This window comes from Rousettus aegyptiacus, unplaced genomic scaffold (genome assembly GCF_014176215.1).
Source record: "Rousettus aegyptiacus isolate mRouAeg1 unplaced genomic scaffold, mRouAeg1.p scaffold_m13_p_2, whole genome shotgun sequence".
NCBI classification, from domain to species: Eukaryota; Metazoa; Chordata; class Mammalia; order Chiroptera; family Pteropodidae; genus Rousettus; species Rousettus aegyptiacus.
The window spans coordinates 64423225-64450862 of NW_023416295.1; the positions used below are offsets into that span (position 1 = coordinate 64423225).

Sequence of the window (27638 nt, forward strand, 5' to 3'; positions counted from 1 at the left end):
ATGGAAAACTGCACTTGTTGCTAATGTAGAAAGCACTGCTTAACGCACGTATTTTTTAACCCCTCGAATATCCTAATATTCTTGACTCTCATCTCATACAATCAAAATCAGTGTCACTTTATGACCTGGGCAACTGGAACCCCAGTCCTGGGCCCATACTTTAAAGTATGCTACCTGGGCCATCCTCTGGCTGCACCCCATTCCACTGAGCAGAGTTCACAGGCCAACGGAGTGTGCCCACCAGGAACCCATGTTCTCTCTAGACCCCACTCTGAATACTGGGAACCTAGAAACTCCCTACTCTGATGGCCCTACGGCCACTCCCAGGGCTTGCACTGCTGCTTCCATCGTCCATTTACATAGATCACAGCTGACAGTTACAAAGCTCCCTCAAGAACACAGAAAGTGCAGGCGGCACTTGCATGCAGAGGCTGGTATGTCCACGTGGGAGGAGACAACAGCGGGCTGCAGGCTGCAGGGCCTTTATTTTACTGTGGCCTTGACCTCCAAATGACAGGCGCAGAACTGCCCAAAAAGCACAGGCTATCAGTATAACAGGTGACTTGAGAATCAGACTTGAGGTACACTGTGCCCTAATGTTTATCCTTTTTCTTCCTAATTTTTATAAAGTATAAAAATGTGAAACAGTAAAGCATATCCAGAAAAAGTGGGGTAAATTTTGTCCATAAAACACTCAAATTTATCAACTAAGTTTGGCCTTAAACAACATGGGTTTGAACCATGCGGGTCTACTTATACACAGACTCTTTTCAGTAAATATCTCTATTGTTTTTGCTCCCCATTCAGAAGTCCACAGATGCAAAAAGCAGACTATTCACATTGACCTACACCATTTTATCAGGGGACCTGAGTGGGCATCAACTGTGGTATCCGTGGGGGGTCCTAGAACAATGCCCTGCAGCTACGAAGGGCGGTCAAGTGTTTGGAGAGTCAAAAGGTATACATGGATTTTCACCTGTGAGGGGAGGGGTGGGGAGTCAGTGCCCCCGCCCCCGCGTTGTTCAAGGGGAGACTACATTTCTCTTTTGTATTCCTGCTCTTACCTATGTGAATGCCTATCTTATAAAGTTGCAACACATAGTACAGATATAACTCAGCATTTTCATTTTCACTTAACTTTATATAAGTATACTTTCCAAATGACTGGGTTTTAGAAATTTTTTTAAGAGCTGCATAATATTCTTCCATATAACTTTATGTTATTAGCCTATCAATAGATTAAGGTATTTATTTTATTGTAATGTAGGTAATATTGTTAATCAGGAAATGATATAACATAACATGAAAATTTTTCATTTTCATTCCCAAAGTAAACTATCATAAGTGAAGTTACTGGACTAACATAGATTTTTATGGTTTTTAAATCTCAATGTGCTTTCCAACAAGACTAACCAAATTATACTTTTCTCAACTCTATTTATAAATTTCACTATAATGCACCAGCATGAAATGATCTTTTCAATACATTTTTGCTTATTACGTTAGTTATAAAATGGAACCTTTATGTTTTAACTTGCATCTCATAGACAATTATGTGGCAGACGAGGAGGCTAGAGGTAGTTCTATGATTACACATCATGATGTTAAAAAGCATATCAGAAGGAAGTATGCCTTTGTCTGCCTCCCAGCATTATCTGATGCACCACTTCACGCTGTATCTGTTTTCTCAAATGATCAGTGAATAGCAAATACTGGGCAGAAGCCTCAAACCCCGAACACCAAGCTCAGATAACAGTGGCGGACCAGGAACTTTGCTGCTGTTTTCCGAAACCACCTTACTAAAATGAGAATGCCATTCCAATGGGAAGAAGAGCAGCCTTACTCACTGAGAGAATGGAATGTGCCCTGACGCTTGAGAAATCCCTTCAAGGCTTTGGGTTCACACATGTTGGTTTGAGTCTGAGCTCTGCCTTTCACTGGCTATATGAATTTGGACACCAAATTTAATCTTTCTAAATCACAGTTTCCTTACTGAAAAAAAAAACAGGAACAATTAATCTTATCCACTCATTATATATTTCTATCCATGGCTATCTATCTATCTGTCTGTCTGTCTTAATCTTTCTAAATCACAGTTTCCTTACTGAAAAAAAAAAAAACAGGAACAATTAATCTTATCCATTCATTATATATTTCTATCCATGGCTATCTATCTATCTGTCTGTCTGTCTGTCCGTCCGTCCGTCCATCCGTCCATCCATCCATCCGTCTACCTAGCTACTTACCTACCTATCTACTTATCCATAGACAGCGAGATAGAGTTTTATAGACATATCCTTTAAAAAGGAACTGATAGTAATCTATGTAATTCACACAACAACATGTAGCCTGGGTTAGGAATAAGCCTGGGCTGTCATTGCCTGGGGAAGCCATGGACAAATACTATGTAAAGTAAAGTACATCAATATCCATATTCCGCACCATTAGCCCCAGTAAGAACCTGGAGGAAGCAGATTTCAAGAGGACACGGGTGTGAAATGAGGAGGAAAGGCGTGACCTACCTGGGATATGAGCAGCTGGCATGCTGCCAGCTCCCGCTCACTGGCATTCATCTTCCTGTTAGAGTCCATCTGGGCACTCTCAAGCTGTTTGCTGCGGTTCACCAGGGACTTGACCTCTGACTTCATCTTACTGATGTACAGACGGGCCATGGTGAACTCCTCTTCGATGACTCCGTTCACATCTGCCAACTGAGTATAAGAGGAAGCAAACTCAGCTACTGCCTACAATTTCCAGAGGTTCGTGGGGTCCCTGAAACCTGTCCATGGATCTTCAAAATGTCTGTGGGTTCCTAAGAATCCCCAATTATAGGATCACAAGCTGAAAACAATCTCTAAAGGGTACTACATATTCAACCTCAAGTTCTCTGAAACCTCTGGTTAAACTTTCAATTAAAAACCTCTACTAAATATAATTGTCAATTAACCAGGCTTTTCTTTATGATTGATTTTTAGGATAAAAGAGATAATATCAGAAGGAAAAGACATTGAAGATTAAAAAAGAGATAACTTTGAAGAGGTGTTCCATTCCTTGTCATACACCCTTACATTTCCAGAACAGCAGCAAGACCTCTGAGTTTCCATAAGAACGCAAATCAAAATTTCAATTCTGTTCTCTATAGTCTGCTATTCAGGAGAGAAGTAGTCTAATGGCTTGAATATGTTTCTACAACTAAGGGTTGAAATTAATAGGGTTTTCTATACAGTCCTCAATCAAACAAACAAAAAATCTAATGAGTAAGAATGTGCCATTACCAAAAGCCCCTCTGGAGCAGCAGTACCCAAGCTTTTTTGCACCAGAGACCTGTGCTCCTATGAGAATCATGCCTGATGATTTGAGGTGGAGCTGAGGTGGTGATGCTAGCACTGGGGAATGGCTGCAAATTCAGATGAAGCTTCATTTGCTCAACTGCCACTCATCTCCTGCTATGCGGCCCAGTTCCTAACAGGCCACAGATCAGTACCGGTCCACAGCCCAGGGACTGGGGACCCCTGCTCTAGATGAAGGTACTCCTGCATGACTTCTCGTTACTACCAACTTATGTTTCCCTGCCTCTTTGCGCCTGCCTCATCCAAGCAGACAAGAATCTAGCTTATTATTAAATACACCTTTAGAAGAGAAGATTCTGACAGCCAGTTTTCCTGCATGATATCATATTTGGTTTTTAAGTTTCAGAGCCCTACTGGAAACAAAAATTGAAGCAAGACACTTAGGACAGAAACCCATTTGCTGAGATGTAAACATGCTCTTGACAGGCAGTTGGCCAAAGGAGCAAAGTAAATTGTGTGCATATTTTGTTTAACCACCAGAGGGCATCCTAGCACCTCAGAAGAAGATGAGAGCGCTGTCCAGAACCCAGCCCATGAACAGAGGCTTCAATTAGCTTTAAGACAATGATTCGGACGATGTTTTTCTGATGTTCCACCGTATACTCTAACTGCCCACTTTTGTCACTATTGCTGTCATTAACTCATCATGTGACTATTTTTGTTTAGTAAACATTTAAGAATTAGGAATATGGTATCAACCCTAAACTGGTAGCAGATAGTAAGTGCACTAACTAAACCACGATGAACACCTGTAACTTGGTGTCAACCTCCCCCTAAGAATTCCGTAACAGTATTTACTAAATCGGTGTTAACACAAACAACTCAGAATCTATGTTAACAGCAAGAAAATGTGCAAATTGCAACTCCTGGCTCCATCCTAATTTAATGGAGGTTCTTGCTAAGTCCGTTATATTTCTGACTGCCAACAATTTGTCTACCAACACCACTCCATTACATAGAACCTCACAGCATGGAGAAAATGGGTAAGAAAAGCCTACAATCTTTAAATTTGGTTCTGTTTCTCTACCTTTGTGATTGGTCTAATGTAGAAAAGAGATTGAAAAAAACTCATTCTTTAGCCTGACCAGCTATGCCCTGTATATTGCCCAGTTTCTCTGGAATGGTAAGGAAACATCCATGTCTTTTATGTGGAATTCACAACCCGCAGGAGCTCCTGGGGTGGGAAATGTCACTGAACCAACATAAAGGGCATCCTGGGAAGGGCCGAACCTCTCCTCCTCTCCAGGTCTGTCTTTATACACGAACACTTTCTATTCTATACTCCTATCCCAAGTGAATTGGGGAAAAGTAAAAATATATATATATATATATATATATATATATATATATATTTACACACACACACACATTAACGAGCTTCCTCCAAAGTGATAGCTGGATATTCCTTTCCCCAAGAGAATCAGAACCTCTGAAGCCTACTCTTGTTGTAGGAGATCTAAAAGGAGATTTTGAGTTCATGCCTAATGGGAAAAAAATAATACTCCAAACAAATGGTATTAACTGTATGGTTTCTTACCCCTTAAGAGTTCATATATTTAGTCATGTAAGTTCAAAGTTTTCAGTAATGCCAGTCCACTATTATTTCAAAAAGAAGAATCAGAGTCTGTTGCTGAAATGTTATTTATAACTCTCCCGTGGGTCTGGCGATGACTCCAACAGTACATACTAGACTGCGTGATGCAGTACAAATGACTAATCCAGGAGAAAAGGCTGCCTTCACATGGAAAGGCAGACGCTGCCAGCTCATTCCATTCTGCCTCGAAGAAGAGTCACCCCCACACTCAGCCTCCCACCCCATGTCTCCAGAACATGGAGTGGCTGTGCAAGGTGACACTTTTGGCCAAGTAAAAGGTAAGTGAGGTGACTGTTCAGATTCTAAAACAGAAAAGTCAGAACGATACTAAAAGAAGTCAGTATGGGTCAAAAGAAAATTAGACAGCTAATCCAGTCATTGCATTTACTCTACCACTATTCTATTAGTTTGTGGCTGGATTTTGGAAACCTTTGTTTTAAGGAAAACCCAGTGACATAGGTACATTAAAAAAAAAAAAAAAAAAGAGGCTCACTAATAAACCTGGAAAAAGGCAACACTAGGCTCTTCTTTTGTCATTTGCTGGTCTCATCTTGTTTTGTTAACTAACAAAATATTGACTGGACTCTAAAAATGTTTCAAGACACGACTGAGCTAGAGAAATATGAGTCTTCTGTTTCATTACTATTCAGGCTTGTCATGTTGTGGAACTGAGGAGACTCCGATTGCCATCTTTACCCCCTCACACCACAGCACTACTAGATCTGCTCATTTTCTTAGATCATAAGAATTATATCAATTGAACAGTCCTAACGATAAAAGTATCTGTAGTAAAAAGCTTCTACAGAGCAAGAAACAATCAAAATGAAAATGTAAACTATAGAATGGGAGCAAGTATTTCAAATTATGTATCTGATATGGGGTTAATACTCAAAATATTTAACAAACTCATACATTGAATAGCAAAAAACAATCTGATTTTAAAATGGGCAGAGGATCTGAACAGACATTTTTCCAAAGAAGATATACAGATGGTCAACAAGTACATAAAAAAATACTTAACATTACTATCATTAGGGAAATGCAAATCAAAAGCACAACGAACTACCACCTCACACCGGTTAGAATGAATGCCATCAAAAACAGATAACAAACGTTGGCAAAGACGCGGAGAAAAGGGAACACTAGTGCACAGCTTGTGGGAATGTAAATTGGTGCAGCCACTATAAAAAATAGTATGGAGGTTCCTCAAAAATTAAATTACTTAAATTAAAAATAGAACTACCATATAATCCAGGCAGGGCATATAACTCAAGGACTTGAAATCAGAATCTCATAGGAGTATCTACACTTCCACATCCACTGCAGCATTATCACCATAGCCAAAATATAGAAACGACCTCAGTGTCCATCAACAGATAAATGGGTAAAGATGGTGCATGTATATATATATTATATATATATATAAATTATTCAGCCATGAGAAAGAAGGAAATTCTGCCATTTGAAACAAAATGGATGACACTTGACAAGGTTCATCTCTCAAGTGAAATAAGTCAGACAGAGAAAAGATAAATACAGTATGATATTACTTATACATGGTTATCTAGAAAATCTAAAAAAGTCAAATTCAGAGAAACAGAGAATAGAGTGGTGGTTACCAGGGGTTGGAGGGGAGGGGAGTGAAGGGATGGGGGTTATGGACAAAAGGTACAAACTTCTAGTTGTAATATTAACAAGTCAGGAGATCTAAAGAACAGCATGGTGATGATAACTGTATCATATACTTGAATGTTGCTAAAAGAGCAGATCTTAAATGTCCTCACCACAAAAAAAGCAATGGTTACTATGTGATAAGATGAAGGTGGTAGCTAATGTACAGTGGTAATCATTTTTCAACATACAAATATATCAAGTAAAGGCACTGTATACCTTAAATTATACAATGTTATATGTCAATTATATCTCAATAAAGCTGGGGGAGGGAGTGTCTGTGTTCATAATGACAGATCTAAGAAATATCTCTATATGTCATGTAATTTCTCAGCTGACAACCTTCAAGATAATCTGGGTTCACCTTGTCATTTTATAAATTAGGAAAATGAAGCCCAGAGAAGTGACTTGCACAAAGTCACATCATTCCTCTCTTTAGCTTTCATTGCTCTGATGATTAAATCATAATTATGAGGGGGGGGGGGGTACAGAATGATTAATATTTTGCTCTGTAAGAGTTATCAATGAAATTAACTAGTTCTCAATGAAACTAACTAGGGCATCCAATGTCTGGAATCCAAAAATATCTTTAAAACATCCAGTTGAGTATTTAAAAATAATCTCAATCATAATTCAGATTCCCAAAGGTAAGGACTCTTTTTTTAAATGCTGAAGCACATAGACACTCCTTGATTTCATTAGCATTTCATCAGCCCTATTTTAGAACTTGGCATAAAAATATCTTCCTTTATCGTTATCAGCAGCAGGCACTAACTTCCCATAAATCAATTCCACCTTCATATTTCAAGGGCCACTTAATCACACCAACGTCAGAAGTTTATTGTTCAACACCAATGTATGTCTCTAAAAATTCTCCTAAATTCTTAAATATAAAAGCACCAAAATGGAGCTTAATAGAGTTAATTCTAAAGTATCTGAAAATTCTATACTATAATTAGGTTCATTCATAAAGATTCATGAAATATTCCTTTACAATAGATATTCCATTAAAGAATGGTTAGGTTCACAAGAAGCCATGCCCTCTAAGTCTAGAGCTGTTATACCATCCACAAAGGGCTTTCTAAGTCTCCTAGAAATGTCTATAAACAAAAGTAATTTGGGAAGCCTTTTCTAGTACAATTCCAGCTCAAAACCTGAGAACTCCCACAGAGCAGGTTCACGTAGAATACAGCCTTTTAAAAGTCAAATGGCTAAATTAAAAAATTTTGGGTTTTAGGGACTTGTAAGGTGGAAACTGAGTAATATAGCACCATTCTTGAGGTTGATTAAATCCACACGCGTTTATCAATGGCTACACTGCACAAGGTGTTGAATCATAATGAAGCTATAGTAACCAAAATGGTGTACTATTGGCATAAAGATTAGATCAATGAAACAGAAAAGAAGATACCAGAAACAGTCCCATACACCTTTGGGGGCGATGGATATGTTCATTATCTCACAGTGGTGATGGTTTCATGAGTGTGTACATATGTCAAAACTCCTTAACTACACACGTTAAGTAAGTGCCATTTACTTCATGTTAATTATACTTCATTAAAGCTATTTTTTTTAATGTACCTCTTATTTTTCAATGACATCTCTATAGTGTAGCAAATGATTAACTTTTCTTGGCTGATAACTTTGTTAATTCTCTTTTCTTTTCATTCCTAGTTTGTGGACAACTTGATACTATCCCCATGCTTCTTTCTTCTCACTTCCCTTACTTCCTGGCTATCAATGGCACCAATTGGAACAACTCCAGGGGATTTAATCACAGTTGGTTTAAGCCAATAATAGGAATCCTGTTTTTTGTTGCTCTCCTCCCAGTTTCCCTTGCAGTTCGGAGTGACCACATGACCCAAATCTAGCCAATAAAGTATAAGGATACCTAGGGGACTTCTGGGATATAGTTCCCTCTTGGATGGAAGCTGGCTGCCTTTTTAGTCCATCCTGCCCTGGATGTCGTTGTGTTAAGACATGATGATTGGTGCTGTAGCAGCTATCTTGCTGCCATGAGACAAAAATCTACAGACACTAAAAAGTAACAGGATGAGGAAAGCAGAAAGGAAATAATCCTTGGATTCTTAACATTGTTAAAACACTGCACCAAACCAAACTTTGCTCCTAAAACTTTAATAAGCAAAAGAATTGCCTAGAGAATATCTCGTTAAAATGCAAATTCTAACTAGTAAGTCTGAGGTGGGCCTCAGAGTCTAGTCCCAACTAGCTCCCAAATGATGCAAATCACAACCTGAAATAGCAAGATTCTAGACTTCTCACACTGTGAATAATTAAATGTGGCTTTGTTTTTTAAGCTACTGTTATTAGAATCCTATTACTTTCACCTAAAAGCTTTCATGCTGATTGGAGAATTTTCACTGTTGGATTCTCATAGAAAAGAAGAAATATAATTCTGAGACTAGAACTGTTGCTTAGCCTATCTAATTCCAGTTTTCTTTTTGACATTGTCATGTAAGTTTGAGAAGTAAACCAATTTACATAAGGTAGACCAAGATTTAAAGACATTTCCTACATTCGAAAGGCAAATTGTTTTCTCTCCCTCCTTACCCAATCATTCACTTAGTCATTCAATCAGTCCTTTGTTCATTCATTCAAATATTACCAAGCATGTGGCAGATGCAAAGCACTGTGCTAAGCATTGAATGATACTTGGAATAAAGCACAGACTCTGGTTGCTTAGGACAATGCCCTTATAAGAGCGGGTAGAGAGGATAAAAAAAAGGGCTTACGGTCTTCACATCATTGGTGCCAATAATTCCACCTATCTCCCCCAGATCCTTCAACAGCAAATTCAGGATCTCTGTAGCTCTCTTTTTCTGGTGGTTGCTAAGCTCTTGCAGCTGGCTCAGCTCTCTCTGTGTGGTTGTCAATGTAGTCTGAAAAACACATTTTAACAACAAATTAAAAGGGTTGCCCATTGATTTCATACATACAGCCATGAACGAATAACAACATAATGTACGATGGAGTTCTCTTATCATTTTATGTGATTTCGACATAAGTCTTTTGAAGTCAAACTATAGTAGAGTACTGAATTCTCTGATTAGAAGAATTATTCTTGGCCTGATATGCTATGTCTACATATCAAATGACAACTTCCAGGTTAGTGAAATAAGTTATTAAAAATAAAGCCCAAAAGAAGCTCTTAGGTTTAGAGTGGGTAATCATATCTTACTACCTACCAGATGTTTTACATTGGTCCCTTCTCCAGGGTCTAAACGTACCTGTAAGCACCCCGCTTCCACTCCCAAACAAACCTGATCCCTGGATTACTTCCAAATTCCCATCACACTTCAGTCTGGAAGGCCCAGAGGAACATTAACGAGTTTAGAAAACAACTCAGAAAAAAACCTTCTAATCTTCACAATAAGCTGAACTGAACACTCTTTATCTCTTTTCAAAATTAGTCAACGAGAGAGGGCTTCTTAATATATAGCAGAAGCTCCATTTTATCACCGAACATTAACAAACCCATATATTTTCCATTTCTGATGTAAGTTACCAAAAGGTACATATTTTAAACTAATTTAACGAACTCTGAACATCAATGGAATAGTCATCTTAGAATGAACTCGGCCAACAAAGAAAATAATTCTCCAAAATTATGGAGCTTTGGAGGTTAACACAAACAGACTTATTCAATTCTTCCATATGTAGCTATTTTACTAGAGCACTTTTTAATGAGCTAACAATAGTACTCTAAATGAGCCTAGTAATACTTTCAAAAGAAAATTAGCACTATATTATGGAAAATGCTTCATTGTTTTGAGAAGCAAATACCAAAACTAAGTAAAGAGTCCTGTAGAAAACAGTAAGCAGAGAAATCTAAGTCTCCTCCTTTCCTAAGTGATGTTTGATCTGTTTTTTGTTTGTTTGTTTGCTTTTATTTTTGTTTTGGCATTGCCACTGCTTTTGTTTTTAAAATCCACAGAAGCAGTAGTTCCCATCTTGGGAAGCATTAAAGTCTTCCTTCACGCAGTTCAATGTATGGAATGAGAAGCCTTTTCTATCAGCTCTACAGTCAGAAGATTAGAGCTTTCCTGCACCATCTGCTACTTCTCCTGCCGGGGAGGACTGGATGTTTTCCACAAAGCAGGCTGGGCACAATCCCATGATACCAGACCACTGGGCCACGGTGCCAAGGGCAGTAGCGTACGGCCATTCAGCTTCCTACTACCCATTTTCTAAGTAGAAAAGAACAAAATGGACACATCCCACCACCAGCCACCTCGCCAAATGTTCACTGGCCCTGCTGCCACAAGCTCACTGTGCAGAACCTGCAGCTTCTTTCACTGGGAAATCTGAAAATTAGAAAATGTGCAGACCGAAGCACTGGTTTAAAACAGGACAACACACAAACCAAGACAGCTCCGTCCTGGGATGGAACAAGAAGTTGTGGGAGGAACTGAATTTCATTCAGGAGGGTATAAACAAGGAGAGTGAAATCCATGCCTTCCGGTCACCCACTCTCGCCTGCTGATATAACATTCTATTTATTGATATTGAAGCAAATGCACAGGTCCATGCTAAGTGCTTTATGTAAACTGTCACTAACTCTCACACAGGTTATGATGGCCATTTTTACAGATAAGGGCACAAATATTCAACAAGTTTAAATGTTTTGACTAAGACCTAACAGTTGTAAAGTCAAAAATTTAACTAGGATTTTCCTGGATCCAAAGTCTGCATTCTCTTAAGTGTCACAGAGCATCCCTGCTAACATTATAAATCTTCTAAATACAAATAGTTGTGCTATGTAGGTCTAGAACGAGTGGACAAAAATCACTTACATAAAATATTTCAATCACTAGAGGATTTCAGAGAAGGTATCTCAGTCTAACACTGAAAAACCATTCGGCCAACTGCCTTTCTATATAAAGTCTGTCCACAAACATTGATATAAGTACAGGAATAGCAGCCAAGAAAGTCCCACCCCCTAGACACAAATGTTCCAACCGTTTTCTGGGCCAGCTCATCTGTCAGCTGCTCATTGGCCCTGGTCTTGTCCTCCACTTCCTGTGACTTCTGGTCATAATTGACAGCCAGCTCCTCCAGAGCCTGGAGAACTTCTTTCACCTCATCTTTGGCTGCTTCATTTTCAATCTGGAGACGTGTCAGCTCCTCTTGGATCTTCTCATAGTCTCTTCTTGTAGAAGCTAAAAGCTGGGGAAGTGAGATGGCATGGAACTGGTGAATGTAATGTTAAAATGGTTATGTTCTATATTCTATCCAAAATAATTAAATAAAAACAGAACAAAGAAAACAAGTTGACAAAGCTCAGGACAACTAGAAACACTACTGTACATCTAGACGCTAAATTAAAAAATAGCATGTTATTTCAAAAATTTGTTTCTTCTTTTTATTCTTTTTCTTTCTTCTTTTTAGTTTAAAGCTACATAGGCTTAACTCAAACAATCGATTACACATCAAAAATCAACACACTTTGTAAGACTAAAAAACAAAAATAACCACACTTTGTAGCTGGCTGGCTATTCCACATGTTTAACAAAGTGTGAGGGGATTCATTTCTGAGGACTATCACACTTACGTAGCTCTTTAATATTAACATTATTTCACACTGTAAGCTGGTCAAATTCAGAGGCAACCAAAACAGTGTAAAAGGACAGTTATCAATTTTTCTTAACATTCATCACCAGTGTACAGGATATACTCTAAATATTAACATAAGTTAAAAGTGAATGACTGGGCTTGTGGATGGTTTTATTATCTTTGTGCCTATTGTTTCTCTGATTTTCCTGTAATGAACAGATACTGCCTTGACACTATAAAGAAAAATTTAGAGTTTCAACAGTAAAGAAAAGGAAAGTATATCAAAGGCAGTTATACCAAGTTGGAAATGCAAAAGAATAGAGTGGCAGGAAGAGGGCAGGAAAAACTAAGTGATAATAAACTAAGCTATAATAACGAGGAAAATCAATTAAATGTTTCATCTGACTGCAAAGGCATACAGGACCTCCCTGCCAAGGGAAGTATTTGGGCAGGAGGTTTAATCATTGCCCTAGAGAGATGAAGGGGGACAAAAAGGAAAAGGAAGGAAATGGTTATAGAGTTGTGTCTATGGAAAGGCTGGGACTGGGGACATGAACCCAAGCCATCTGCTATAATTGCATCACATGATCCAATCTACAGCATTTTAGCAACAAAGCAAGAAGCACCCTAAAGCACGAAAGAGAAAAATAAAACTTAGATGGTCCTCAAGAAGAGACTTACGTATCATCTATGTTTAATAGATTGGCTGTCTATCCTTTGCCCAGGTTCCTGTTGGTAAAATACTTGGCAAAGTGCAATGCAATAAAGACATCTACTACAGAACTGAATGCCATCAGGAAGGCTGAAAACAATTCGCCTCCTTTTTACTGTACCACATATATACTAACACAGCATTTGGACCACTTTCCTCTTTGCTTTCTATTCCTCTACCTTCTGCTTATTTGCTTGTTTACTTGTTTATTATTCCTACAAGATAGCACGAGAACATGGTATGTATCAGACATGAGCTGGCTCGTCTGCGAAGCTGAAAAATGTCTGGCTAAAACGGCAGGAAACAGGAGTGCCGGGCACTGGATATGAGGAAACAGACCATCCTTGCCAGACTGTGACGCTCCTTCGTCTCTGTTCTCTAAAGACTAAGTGTAGCAACCAGCTACTTATTCTCAAAACCCCAGAGCTCTACAAAGTTAGACATTTATTTTCTAAATTCAAGCAAAATCAGTATTTAACAGGCACTGAAAAGAAATCTACCAAGAAATTTTCACATGATTCAGTGATTCCAAAAATAATTCTTTGCAAATTAAGTTTCTGGAACAAACATCAACAACAAAGAGTAATAAAAGAACTTCGTTAAAAAAAAAAAAAAATTTACTGTGAACTTTACCTCATCCTGATCCAACATCTGTTGCTTCAGCTTTTCAGCCAGCTGGCTCTGCTGGTTAATTTCATCATCCTGAAACGAAACATCATGTTTAATTCTTTTTGGTTAGTTATGTCACTTTTGATATCCTGGTTTCCCGATGATAGTCGGATACCAGGATGCCAGCTATAAACTTTCTAATAAGTGGAAGGGAATGGTGTGGTGCTTCTCCCAAAGAAGAGAGATCAGTTCTGGGGTCTTGATTTGGTTAAAATACCTCTTCACCTATCTTTGGGAGCAGATGGAACATCTGGGTATTCTGGAAAATACAACATCCTTCACATTCAACTTAATCCCTGCTCTTCCAGAATTCAGAGACTGAAGGCTTGGGAACTGCTCTCTCTCCCAATTCAAAGATGTTAACAGTAAATTTCTGGCTCGAAAAATAAGGCAGTGAATTTCTAACCATCTGCACTGTAATATATTCATGTCCCAAATCTTATCAAACACATCAGTGACCAGGAATGCTGACATGTGATATGTAGGAGAGACCAGTATTTCTACTTCAAGCCTCTTTCTTAGACAGATTGGAAAAACATTTACTAGGGAATTAATATTTGGCATGAGCAGACCTCCCTCTTGATTAGAAGTTAATTACCTTAGTTTGGGGTAAGGGGGGGCGGATTAGGAAGCTGGGGGTACAGAAATGTTGATGCCTACTGACTGGCCTGTCACTAAAGGGGGAAAAGGCTCTCCCACAGGCGTATTCATTCTCTCGCTCTCATTTTCTGCCACTAGGTGTATGTTGCTGCCACAGAGCCAGAGCTACCCACCTCTCACTGTCCATGTAAATGCCTCTGCCTCTCCCTAGACACGGTCAACCCACTCACTGCAAGCAAAGCAGCAGGCGGACAACGCCCAATCACATGAGCTCAGCCTTCGCTACAAAGATTTTCATGAGTTCAGATGCACATCTGAAGCACAGCCTGTGAAGAACAACTTGGCTTCACAGACATCTCTCCCTTAGAAACAGGAGAACATCCTATTTGGTGACACTTCTAGGGTCTAAACCCAAAACAGAGTCAGATTCAGTTCAGCATTATTGGATCCCTCTTTGTGCCAAGTGCTTTCATCAGCAGCCCCAAGAAGAGGGGGGCGGGGGCCCTCACTGTGCTTTCTACCTTTTCTAGAGGTGAGGTGAGGGGTAAATTCAAGGGCCTGGTTAGCAAACCTTGTTGGCAAAACTCAGTTTTCCACAGGATATTCCCAAGCTTATCTGGTCGTGTCTGTGCATACACTTAAATCAGATTAACTCAGCAGCACACCTAATGCTCTCCATGGAGCAAGGAAATTGTGAAATCAATATTACAGGATCTGTATCTGCCTTTCCCCGGTGCAGCACATCTTTTGGCCTTAATTCTCTCCTCAGGGAGATTCTGTTTCTACTGAACTTTTTATACCGCTATTTCTTTAATGGTTCTACAAAATACTGATGACTTTCCTCTCGAAATCAGATTTCTGGCAGAGGAATAAGGGAAATTATACTAGAGTGGAAATGCCAAAAATGGCACTTCCACAACTAGGAGACTATTTTGTAGGGCTTATTTTCTCTTCTACTTTGTGAACTTAGAATGTCAGGCATCAGGAGCAGTTTTGTGTTTACGTTCCTCAGCACATAAATATTAAACAATTTAACATAAAAAACTCAAGGTGTTTAACATCAAGAGTTGCCATCTCTTCCCCTGGGACATACAAGCAACAGCTACGAGTGATGTAAATCACAAGAGAAAAAAAAATGGTGGAACAAGTGCTTTGTTCTCAAACTGTGTTCATTTCAAAGCTGAAAACGCAGGCTTCCTTCCTGATAGGTGGCAAGGCGGGATGATGCAGTAATTTTTGGGGTATAGAGAGAAACTAAGGGCCCCTAGCTCCAGCTGGGGAGGATGAAGAACAGAGACTGCTACATTGTAAGGGCACAAATCATTGTACCAGAGACGTTTCCAAAACTACACTTACCCTTTATTAAGGCAATTGTTCTAAGGAAGAAGCATTGTCCGCTGCAATTTCTAAAAAATGTTCAAAACTTTCAGAATAAAATGTGCTGTGCAGTCGACATCTACCACTCAAGCACACCTTGTGGAACATGTTTATGCATGCTTACTCTGATGCTATTACGATCTAATCCATGCACAGCAGATTTTAAAGCACTTCCCCCAAAATATTCTTATACTTGAATTTTCTTATACATGAAAAAGATGAGTGGTCAACAGGTCACTGGTCACCTTTAATTATAAAGATGTTTTTGTCGCAATGGTAATCAGTGAAATAAGGTTCAATTTACATTTCTACTTACACTTGATTCTTCAATACGTCTCCAATAGTACAGTAATATCGGAGAGGCGAAGGAGAATAAGAGACAGAGCCAACATCAGTTTGCTCATCTTATAACTCTGCTGTCAGCCCACCTCTGAACCACCACCCCTCTGAAACCACATATAATATGGCTCCTTCCTTAAGCAAACAGAAGACAGAAAAAAAAGAAACTAATATTTATGGAGCATCCGCTATGCACTAGAAACTTTTAATCCCCATCGCAACCTTTTGAGGTCACAGATATGAGCCCCGTGTTGCAGTTGAGACAAACATCTCCAGCAGGGTAGGTCGGCAGCTCAGGCCTCGGCATTATTATGTCATAGGTCTAACTCCCAAGTGCACGCTTTTTCATCACACAGCATTACTTTGGGAGGGCACCTAGCCTGAGATGCCTAGATAGATACCACAGAGGGACAGAGGGGCAGTTGGGAGGAGACCGCAAAGCCTTTCTCCCACTATATTCTGTGTAGAATTAGAGCTGACAGATGCCTCATTTAAAGGGGTAAGGCTGGGGATAAGCACTGGGCTAGGAGTCAGAAGATATGGAATTTCATTGCAGTTCTACCACCCACGGGTGATGTAAACTTAGGGAAATCATGCAAACACCCTGGGCTAGTTTCTCATCTAGACCTCAATAGTTTCAGCTCTACTACTCAATAATCTATAAAGGTATCCGGTCCAAATCCATGAGTTCTCAAAAGTATCAAACCAACTACATCATTAGAAACATAAAATACCTTCTAGAACCTTTAAGAAGAGAACAAATAAGAATGACAGCTGATAAGGCAGTCCATGGAGGAGAGTTACGAAGGTCAACCACTAGCTTCGGTGCCCTCTAAGTCTGAGGCTTTGGGGCTCAGTTCTCTCCCAGATCTCTCAGCATCACCCTGTGTTGGTCCACAAATACAAACCTTGAAATGTGTGCTTTACAAGGTTTTTAAGGCATATATTAACGGAAAACAATATGACAGAAAATGTCCTAGGTTGGTGATCAGGAAGCAGAGATGTGAGTGAGGGTCAACTCTGCCAGCTACCAACTAAATACCCCCAAGGCATGGCATTAGCACCACTCTGAGCTCAGTCCTCATTACTACCATTTGGATGCTGGATTCAAAACTCTGAAGTCTTTCTCACATCAATGAAAGTGCCTCATGCTGCCAAGGTAAATGACCCCAATTCCAATCATGGCAGGTGACTATTCATAGAGAACAAAATATAAAATCAGGTCAGCACCCTCATCCGGGATTCTTTGGGAGTTACTAAAAATGAACCCATCAATTCCAAAATGAGGGGAAAAATTGCAATATGTTTAAATGATACATTTCTTTGGAGAAATCGAGAAATTTCCTATGCTGGTAACCTATCATTGATCTCCTTTTTCTCTTGGATTATTTGAGCTTTTGTTATAAAATACTTGGATACTAATGGAAGGATACAGTACCTCAAGTGCCTAAAGGGCAATTAACCCAGCTCTCACTGGCGTGGACAGCTTATTAAATATGTCACCACAAGACTAGCATGACCCAAGATTCATGCTGTGGTTATAACGCAAACTCCCAGAATCACAAAAACAAAGCAGAACTAGCTAGCTTCCTTAAGGTGACCAGTCACATTTCCACATTTCTCTTGTAAAGGTGATTCTGGATTCTTGACTTTTACTCCAAACAGAGTCCTGTAAGATTAATAGGAACATTAACATAACAAAGCTGTTTCATCCCAGCCAGAAGTGTTTTCAGGGCTCTGAGCTTAACTACAGCAGACCAAGGGAAGGTTACGTCCACCTGAAAATATCAGCAATCTTCATGAAATCTACTGAATGGATTTAGAATATTCCAAGGACAGCATGCCAAACCTGTGAAACATCGGTTTGAATCCCTGTGCTTCTGGGATTCCTGACCTGATCTCCACTGGGGATGAACGATATACAATGTTCTGCAACGTCCCTTTACCTCGATTCCTTGTGCATTGACATGCCTATTCGAGTCCCAAAAGCTTGCCATAAAATTAGACATCCCCAATCGGCATGCTCAAACTACTTCATACAAGAGCATGCCCCTGAAAACAGCTCTACCAATAAGGTAGAAGCCATCATACTACATGCCACCACAATCAGTTCCTCACCCCAAGATCTGAGATTAAGCACACACTTGAGTTTTGGGAGCCACCACCTTCGTCCCTATAGCTGGGACTATCGTAGGAGTTTCATAGACGTGAGGAAAAGGCTCAGAGAAGAAGAGAGAATTAAAGATCATGTACACTAACACCTCCCACCCCCAGTCCAATTTCTAGAAGTAAAAACTGTCTACCCAGACCAACAGTCTACTGTTCCAATCAAATTTCTATGAAAGTCTCCATCCCACATGAGTCAAGTTCCCAGAGTCTGCCCAAGCAAGAGCTAGGGTAAACATTAGGAAGACAAACCTAAACATCAGTTTGCAGCACACAGGGTTTGAAGCTGCTTCCGGTCAGTAGGTCTGGGACCTGCCATCTTTAGTCTCTGTAGTGGAGTGAGAATTATAATCTCTGGCTACAGACCTTATCATCCAGCTGTCTGTAGAGGCTGGAGATCTCCTCGTCGTACTTTTCTTTCTCCTCTGCAGAGATGCCAGCAACAACAGGGGCAATATTGTCGATGATGGGGGTGTTATCACAGGGCTCCAGAGTCTTCTGGTCCTTCGCACTGATCTGTTCATCCTCAGGCACAGCTTCTCCTGTAAAACACAGCCGAGAGGGGATCGGCATGCAACCCTCCAGGAAGAGTTCCAAAAATAGTCACTCCCACAAAAAAGACACAATAAAGAGCTGTTGTACAGAGTTATAGCTCATGTTCCTTCTATTTGACAAGAAAGGTCATAGTTAATTGACCAAAACTGGTTCTATCAACCACACAAGCTCTTAACTAATCCGACCTGCAGTGAGATCCAGGATTTCTTTCATGCATTTTCCTTTAGAGGAACATGCTGGGGCTTTACGAGAACCGTAGTCTCTCTAGTGAATGATTCAAAGAGAAACAGACCTCTGAGGCATCCTAATTACCAATTAATTAGGTTACCGTTTCATTAACAGAAACAGTTGCATCAAGGAACAAATTCGCCATTGTTTATTAGAACACTGTAGGGCCCAAATCCTCTGAACGTGAAGCAGGAGCCAGGGAAGCCGTGGACAGGGGAACTCTGACACTGCACAAGCATGCATTCCACTACCACTCTCTCCTGCAGGAAGTCGGAATTAATTGGCTCTGTTGGAGAGTTCAAATAGAATAATTTCCTGTCATGTCAGGTTGTCCCAGGAAAGAAAAAGCTGCCAATCTAGAATGTCCTGCAGAGACCCTGCATACTGCTTCTCAGTTTGCAGAGGAGTACTGGGCTTTCAAAAAAAGCATTACCAAATTTGACCATGCAAATTAAGGGGAATGGTGATGTTCTCAAGCTGGCCAGTGGCTCTCCCCAACAAGAAAATCACCTTGCAAAGACAGACTGTAAAAAGGATTCTATGAAAACCATGTAGCCCAACTGGGTCTCTCAAATATCTTCTTGGGAAGCAAACCAAAACCAAACATACTTTCCCATCACAGTGTTTACCATCAACTTCACACTCAGTTTGTTACATTCAGTGAGTGTCTACAACAGTTCCAAGCCTTCCTGTGCCTCTCAGCCCATAAAATGCATTTTGTGGAAATTCCCCAGGAAAACTGCTCTGAGCCAGAGGGAAGTTCTCAAAAAACAAAACAAAAACAAACAACCAACACCCCTCCCCCATACAACTGAGATACTAATCCTGGCTTCATTAACAATATATATCCTGCCTCAAGGGACCTACCCGAATACTGTATACATTTATCTTAATGCAAACAAAATGCTGTGATGGGTTAGCTTTGCTGCTTGAGATTCCATTATTGAACTTGATAATCACAGAATAGTACAAGGCCTCCATGTCAAATAAAAGTAACACCCAATGGTTTCACTTTTGTAACAGTTCCATTTTAAGCAGAAACCTAAAGCAAAACCTGGAATAAACTATTACTTTGCAAATATAAAACTGAGCCAATGCTTTTTTCCTCTCAAGCTCAACTAGACTATAACGTACCCAAAACTTTTTCTAAAATTACCGACTCAAAACAAAACCAGAATATCAGAGTAGCTTTTGAACTGAACCTGAACCAAATCAATATTTCATTTAGTTCCAATTCCTGGTTTAAAACATCCATCAGCATCCTTAGTATGCTGACTGGATTTCACCCAATTAAAGGATCTATGTTCTCTATAAGCCTGCTAATCCTCGGACCATAAAAGCTGTACCATGTTGTAGTTCCTAAAAATTTTTTATTTTTTTGCTTTAAAATTAAGTAGTTTGCTCGTTAGTTTACCAATATACATACCTTTCTCGAATCATAAAGTATATACTAAAATTTGAAATTCTTTCTTCATCCCTACCTCCTAATTCTGTTCCTTCTCCAGATAAATTAACCACTAACACTTTGGTAAATGTCTTCCTACTTGGATCATGACTGTATCTCTAATTTTTCAGTATTCTAGCTTCTGAAATTTGTAAACAGGGAAATCCAGTGCAGTATAAATTTGATCTTCCAGCTTAAGCATTATGAAGGTGAAATTCTTAACTGTAGTAGATTAGAAACCAGCTAGAATATGGTCATATAGTCTATAGATCAACTCATACCAAGTCCAGAGGTAAGACAAAAACATCTAGAACAAACATATCTACGTTCCAAATGACCAGAGAGGCAGTGATATCAAGAAGCTGGTGCGAGCTAAGGAGCTGCCTAGTGCATGTTTCAATTCATCCAGCGGGCAGAAGCCAGAAATGAAACGCCATAACCTACAGCGAGGGACCTGCTTTAACCAGTCACAACCTTGACTCCTCTGAAAGCTGCTCTTCTTCCTTCCACTGAGAAATGACAGTATCACCATGGACCAGGGTTGTCCCAGACTAGGGAGGTTCAACAAGCTAACCAACGCTGCTCTGAGGCAGTCAGAAAGTGACCGGCACAGTCCACAAAAACATCTCCGGCGCCATGGCGGAACGCTTGGCCACATTGCTCCTTTTACAGAGCTAATTAATCCTTAAGCCCATATCCTGCTGAACCTCTTTGTTTGCTTTTTTATAAAGGAGAGGAAATAATAATGCCTCTAACACAGCACTGTTCTGAAGATGAATTAAAAGAGTATATGTAAGAGACACAAAAGGTATTATTGTTGACAGTTCACCTCTTAACCCCTCCCCTCTCTCTGACAAACTGTCAACTTTTTCAGGTTCTGCAGATAAATTATTATTTTTACTTATTCTGAGATTAGTGTTTCTGGGGTCGTCACAATGCTTTTAGAGCTCAATTCCGAAAATTAAACACAATATAGCTAGCTATACAAGTCCCTTTCAGGTTTATTTTTACTATTAGTAAGACAATTATTTGAAACCTACTGCAGACTTTCTGGTTTCTCTTGAAGAATTCTCTGAATCAAAGCACCAACATGTCCCCCACAAAGCTACATCTAAACAACGAGCTCTTCCCAGTTTATATTCTAAAGGTCAGGCAGTCAGGATTATTTTTTGCAGCAGCCGTCAGGCCGAGAAGAACAAAGCAGCAACACGCAGGAACAAAAGCAGCAGGCATCTGTGGGAGAGCAAGGCTCCTGCCAAGAGAGGAACCAAGAGCTGGGTTTCCCAAACACCACTGCCCTTCAAAGGACCGAGAAAATGACTTCCAGAAGCGTCCCTGGTAACTGCACTGTCCAGCTCACAAACACGTTTGGGGATTGTAAATTCCCAACACTATGCACGACCTGACACTAGGCAATCTGTCTCCATGGCAATCTCACCACTTTAATCGAGAATATTCCCTGCACTGCAGACCGAGTCTCCAGAGAAGCCCCCATGAGGTGATTACGGAATAACTGATTGTAACAAGGAAGACAGCTGCAGACAAACCCAGGATAAATAAGGCCCTAAAATCTGCTGATGGGAGAACGGGAAAAGATCACCAAATGAAGATTAGCATCTATTTTCATTTTTATTTTCCTTCTTTGCATTAAAAGCAAATTTCTCTTAGTTTATCCCTCCAGGCATCATACCTGCTATATATAGGGAAAGAGCTTATGATATTGTAAAGCATCTGATTTTCTAAAATGAAAGCTTCCCCTCCCCCTAACTAGAAACCTTTTCCTTCTTTAAATAAGCATTCTGGCATTTCCTATTGTCAGATGTAATTACCTTTAAGGACTAAAAAGATTTGTGTGTACACAGGAGCATTCACTTTGAGCACACCTACAAGGTTTGCAGAGCATTTTAATTATAAAATGAAAACCCCCAGAGGGCAGAAATAACATTTCTACAAAAAAGTAGAAATCCATCAATTGCAATAAACAAGAATGACAGACTAATCAAAAACTCTCATTAGGGCTATCAGTTAAAAACTCCAAAACAGGCTTTTTGGTTATTAAACAAAAAAAAAGCAAAGAAAAGAAAGAAAGAAAAGAAAACCAGTAGACTGCCAGTAATTCATTAAAATTTCACACATGAAATAGCAACGAGCTAGTTATCCTTTTCATAAGTTGAGTACCTAAAGCCTCTGGAGGACACAGAAAGGTAATTGCATTCTCTCTGCAACTCCAGGGCAGAGATTTGCTGGTCACTCACAGCTTCCGCCAGAAACCACAGCAGATTTGGGAAAGGACGTGCTTTCTTTTAATACCAATTAAACAGGCTCAGTGGCAGACCTAATGGTAGGTAATTTCTATATCAAAGAAACTGAAAGGAAATCTTTAAGTTGCCAGATGGGTAAGAGCAGCTGGCTACAAGATGTCATTATATAAATGTGAGGTTTGAAAAAAAAAACAATCATTCCCTTATGAGATTATTTTGCACGCAAATAGCATCTTTCACCCTAGTTCCTAAAAATATTGTAAGAAGCTTAAGATATTCTCTAATCCGTCCTAGAGTATTTTTCTAATAAACTCGTCATCCAGGACTCCACACCCTCTTCACACTCGTAACCACCTGAATAGGCCACACCGTTCTCCTGATGGTCAGGGCTTCTATTAGTGTTTGGCTGTGCTCTCAAAAGAAGGAAGAGGCCTAACAAATAGGATCTCTCAAATGAAATGCTAACTCCTGAGCTCTTGCTGTAGTGATCATGAATCTGAGAGGGGGGCCAGCACCTTCTACATATTTAATGCTCAGAGCGAACTGTGTTCCAACCATGGAGGCTGAACGGCTTCACAAGGCCTCGATCAGACTCGAGGTTACAGATTTAGCTAGTTAGGGAACCAAGCCTGCTGGCCTGGCAGGTTTTAAATTTGGAGAACAAATCTGCTTTAGAGACTGCCGACTTTTCCATGCCTTCGTAGTCTGCGATGAAATAATTTTTTTTGCATGACTTGAGCAGATGGGGTAAATCTACATCTACTCTGTTATTTAACATGATATTTAATTATTCAAGAAACGCTGCAGATATGCCATATTCTCACATCATTTCCTTGCACTCCTGAGACCTGGATTTTCAGGGCCTTTCTGACTTAAGCCCATATATTATCAATTTTCAAAGGGCAAAATTCAAAGACATATCAGAGAAGAGGGCCTGCAGAAAGACTGACCTGGCAGTGAAAGGAACTGTGGACCCACACCCACCCCTTTCGCCATAATGCCCTTGGTCCTTCAACCCTCCCTCCCCATCCGATCATCAAGACTCTTCTTGATGGATTGGGGGGAATGGGGCAGCAGTCAACTGGGAGCCATAATTCACTCTGAATCTATCCCCATATTTATAGGACTGTTCAAGTCCTTTCAATATATATGAATAAGAAGCAACAGAGCTGGGAAAAAATCTTATTTCTGACAACTACCTACTCTATCTATCTGTCCTTAAACAAGTAAGCTGAACAAATTTCCATGAGGCTAAAGTTGCCAGCAGAGCCTCCAGATTTGAAGAAAGACTGTCACTCAAGTTCAGCCCACAAGGTGTCACTAGTAGAATGTAGTGGACATGCGTTGTTTTTCAGCCACTTAACACCCATTCTCATAACAGCACCTCGACTTCCTTGTGCGGCATTATACCCGCTCCAGTGTGTGTACTCTTGGTCAGACAACACATCAGAGTGTCCTGTCCTGTCCTTCCCCAGCCAAGCACAGCGTCTCCCTTCTCTCCTGAGCCTCTAGACCTCAAACACAAAATGCAACGACAGGACAAACATTCAGAGGGGATTCACTCCAGGCGTGGCCCCTTAGAAGCCCTGTTGATTTGTTCCTGTTGCCTCTGTCTCTGGAGCAGCCCCAGCTTAGCTGGTTGCGACAGGTTCCTCAGCTATTCTTTTGGTTCTGTGAATTACTCATAGCCTTCTCAAGCTTTCTCTTTCTGTTTAAGCCGGGCAGGATCAATTCCTGTGGCTTTCAAACCAAGGACCCTAACAAGCCCTGTGGGGAATGCAGCCAGAGAGCGGGTGGCACTCCTTGTGCCTTCTTTATAAAAACAAGGTGTGGCCTCCCTTTAACAGCCACTATGTGCATGGCCTGAGCCTTCCTGCCTCAATGGCAATAGCAAAAATGAATTAAAGCATGGCGTGGTATATATATGAGGAGTCACAGGCGATATTCTGAGAACCACTGTTCTACCCTACACAGAGGAGAAAGCTGCCAGGCTTGCATGCCGAAGTGGCCCATTAAGCTATGGGCTTGAAAACTACTATAGGTGGGGGAGGGGCGAAGCCTATAGCCATGTAATAGCATGGTATTTCACAACTTTTAAATGACATTGGACAGGGAATGCTCTCTTCGGCGGTGTATTACTGCTAACCGTATCAGACATACCTCCCCTCACTTACTTACATCATCTGCCTGGACCCAATTTACCACTGAGATATATTATTTTACCTTTCCTACTCCTTTATATTCCTACCTCATTCTATATAACAGAAAATAGGAAAAAGTACAAGCACGGGCGCGCATGCGCAGACACACAGACAGACAGACACACACACACACACACACACACACACACACACCTCGTTTTCTCTGTGACACTCCTCTCCAGCTTTCCTATAACTGGAATTCAGCAGAGCAGCCTAACTTTTAAATTATGAACACAGTGCAAGGAAAGAAATCTCTTTCCTGAGGGGAGAACATACTACTGACAAGGCTCCTTAAACTTGCTCAGACCATAATGTAGAAATATCAGTACCTAGGAATAGTTGAGGTGAACTTAATGGCCGCCTCCTACAAGTTTAAAACCAATGTGTGTGTCAAATTTCAAAAGAAAGTTGGAAATATCCTGCCACTTGGTAAAGAGCACTTCACCTTTCAAAACCCCAGCGCTCTAGCTGACACAAACCAGCCATGCCTTCATGGCCACGAGGAGTCAGGACTGGTGCATGGCGACACCAGTGAAGAGGTCTCCGTCTCTCTTTTTCTGGTGTTGTACTTCTCACACTCATCTAACTGGCCTAAATACAAACCTCTAGGGCTATGTGAAGGCTGCACAGACAACGGAAACAGAATGAAATTAGGAGTCAAGACCCCAAGGTTGAGATCCCAGTTTTACCAAGGAGACTAAATCACTTTGGGAAAGTCTTTTAACTTGTCAAAACCACGAGGGCTACTTGAGGATTAAACACCCAACCTAGGAACATAGTAAAAAGCCTGGAATTTTTGTTGAATGTGTGATGTACGGTTAATCCTTGATAAAGATGTCACTCGCAGCTGGTCAAGGGACTACTCCACCACATCTCCACCTGCCTGAAATTTTATATCACTAGTCCGTTTCTCTACATTTTAGAACTTTTGCTTTCAGAAAAACCACATTTAAAATGTAGCGTGGGGGGAAAGGAGACTGCTTCCCCTATCACCGTCACTCAGAGATTACAGGAGGTGGATGTCTCTCAAGACTATCTTCCCTCTTCTCTTCTTTCTGATTCTCTCTATAGTCCATAGGGGATCACACCCCATCTTTGCCTTCAGTTACTTCCCAAAGATGGATGCCACTAGCATTTCTCCCCCTAGTCCAGGTAGTCCTCTCAGCACCAGACCCTCTCGCTGAACTTCGTATCTGACATTTTCACCTGGATGTTAAGCACCTCACACTCACCTCGTCAGCCCCTTTGTCTCCAGTCTGGTTCATCTCCAGTGCTCCCTGCCTCAGTGCATGGTTCTGCCCTCCATCCAACTTAGCAAGCCAGAAAATTGACATTCACTCTCCCTATGGCCAACTCCTCACCAAGCCGTGCTGATTTCACCTCCTCAATACCTCCCGGTCCAACCATATCTCTTTCCAATGCCCTGTCACTCTGTTCAATTACTGAAATCTTATCCCTGGATGACCAACACTAATTTCTGGCCCTCCTCCCACCCTCTCCAGTCCATTCTCCAACGCAACTGACAGATCTACAAAAATGCAAATATTATCATATGATCTGTAGCTTATAGCTTAATGTCCTTGAATGGCTTTTCACTGCTTCCATATAATGACCAAAATCCTGAACTAGACTGCATAGCCTTGCATGGGAAAGGCCTCCCACCCGTCCTGCCCATCTCAGGCCAGTGCTTCCCAACTCTAGCTCTCCACACTGGCTTTCCTGCCCCTGCCCCTCAGGAGCCTTATAAGTGTAGCTGCCTCCACCTCCACCCCCACTTCCACCCTGAACCTCCTATCTCGCCCAACTTACTGCTTGTTTCTCTCAGATCTTACTCCCTGTGCCACTTATTAGGAAAACTTTCACTGACGTCTAGATCAAGGTCAGGGCCCCTGTCGTAATCACCTTATAAATCCCCTTTTTGGTATGCACCATAGACTACCATTGCATGTTTACTGAGTCTGACTGCAGGTTACCTCCCCCATCAGACAGTAAGCCCCATGAGGGCAGAGACCATGTCCTACTGCTCACCCCTTAATCTCCAGCACCATATTAAAACATGTTTACTTAACATACATTTATGAAAACCCATCACGTGCCAGAACTCATACATTAGTGTTCCAAATTATGGAACTTAAGGGTTTCTGTAGGATCTCACCCTTTCGGGAACAGAAAATAGTAGATCTGCAAGGTTGGCGAGGTAGAAGAAACAGTTAAAATGGTGCCAAGGGCAGGGTCCAAGAGCAGGGGGAGAGCACCCAAGAGATGCGAGGTATGAGCCAAGTTAGGCAAACAAAGCAGGGGCCGGCCCCGACTGAAGGGTGGAAAACTGCAAGGTTAGAGCTTGGCAAGAAGGAGAAAATAGAAAAAAAAAAAAAAAAAAACATGGTTATTTGCTCACTCCACAGTGTTTCTAAGCCAGTACCCCCTCCCTTTACCAAAAGGCTTTACTGAATGTTCCAGTCGCCCAGCAGAGAACTGACCCAAGAGGATCTCAGAAATAGAACAAAATTTCATACGGCTGCTCCCTGCCTCCACTCTCTCCTACTCCTGCCAAATGGCAAGGAACCATCCACCAGCCCCAGGTGCTGAATTATTCAATTATTCTAGCAGCTTTCAAAACACGTATACAGCTAGAAAAATCTCCCGAAAAAGAAAAGAATCGTGTTATTTAGGCTACTAGGTCATTTCTTGAACCTCCCTTGAATCCTGGTTTGCTTTTCAATTGAACAGAAGCTCACTGACACCCCACCCTTCCCAGCAACAAGCAGTGGCAAACATATAATCGCAAGACGATCTGCTGCTAACTCTGCAGTTGCAACCAGGCAGGCTACCTCCCAACCCCGCACGGCAGCCCCCAGGCTCCTACACTTACCCCAACCTGAGGTCTGCTGCAGCAC

The 27638-nt window shown here is 40.8% G+C and overlaps 1 protein-coding gene across 1 annotated transcript in view; it reads right to left on the reverse strand.

The window, feature by feature from the left end:
* KIF5C (kinesin family member 5C) overlaps positions 1-27638 on the reverse strand; it is a 142081-nt gene that overhangs the window by 32288 nt on the left and 82155 nt on the right. The window contains exons 12-16 of the mRNA XM_016151134.2: positions 18419-18594; positions 13535-13603; positions 11596-11802; positions 9369-9515; positions 2523-2711 (exon numbers count right to left, since the gene is read on the reverse strand). Coding sequence (XP_016006620.1) covers positions 2523-2711; positions 9369-9515; positions 11596-11802; positions 13535-13603; positions 18419-18594 — 788 coding nt within the window. The remainder of the gene's footprint in view (positions 1-2522; positions 2712-9368; positions 9516-11595; positions 11803-13534; positions 13604-18418; positions 18595-27638) is intronic.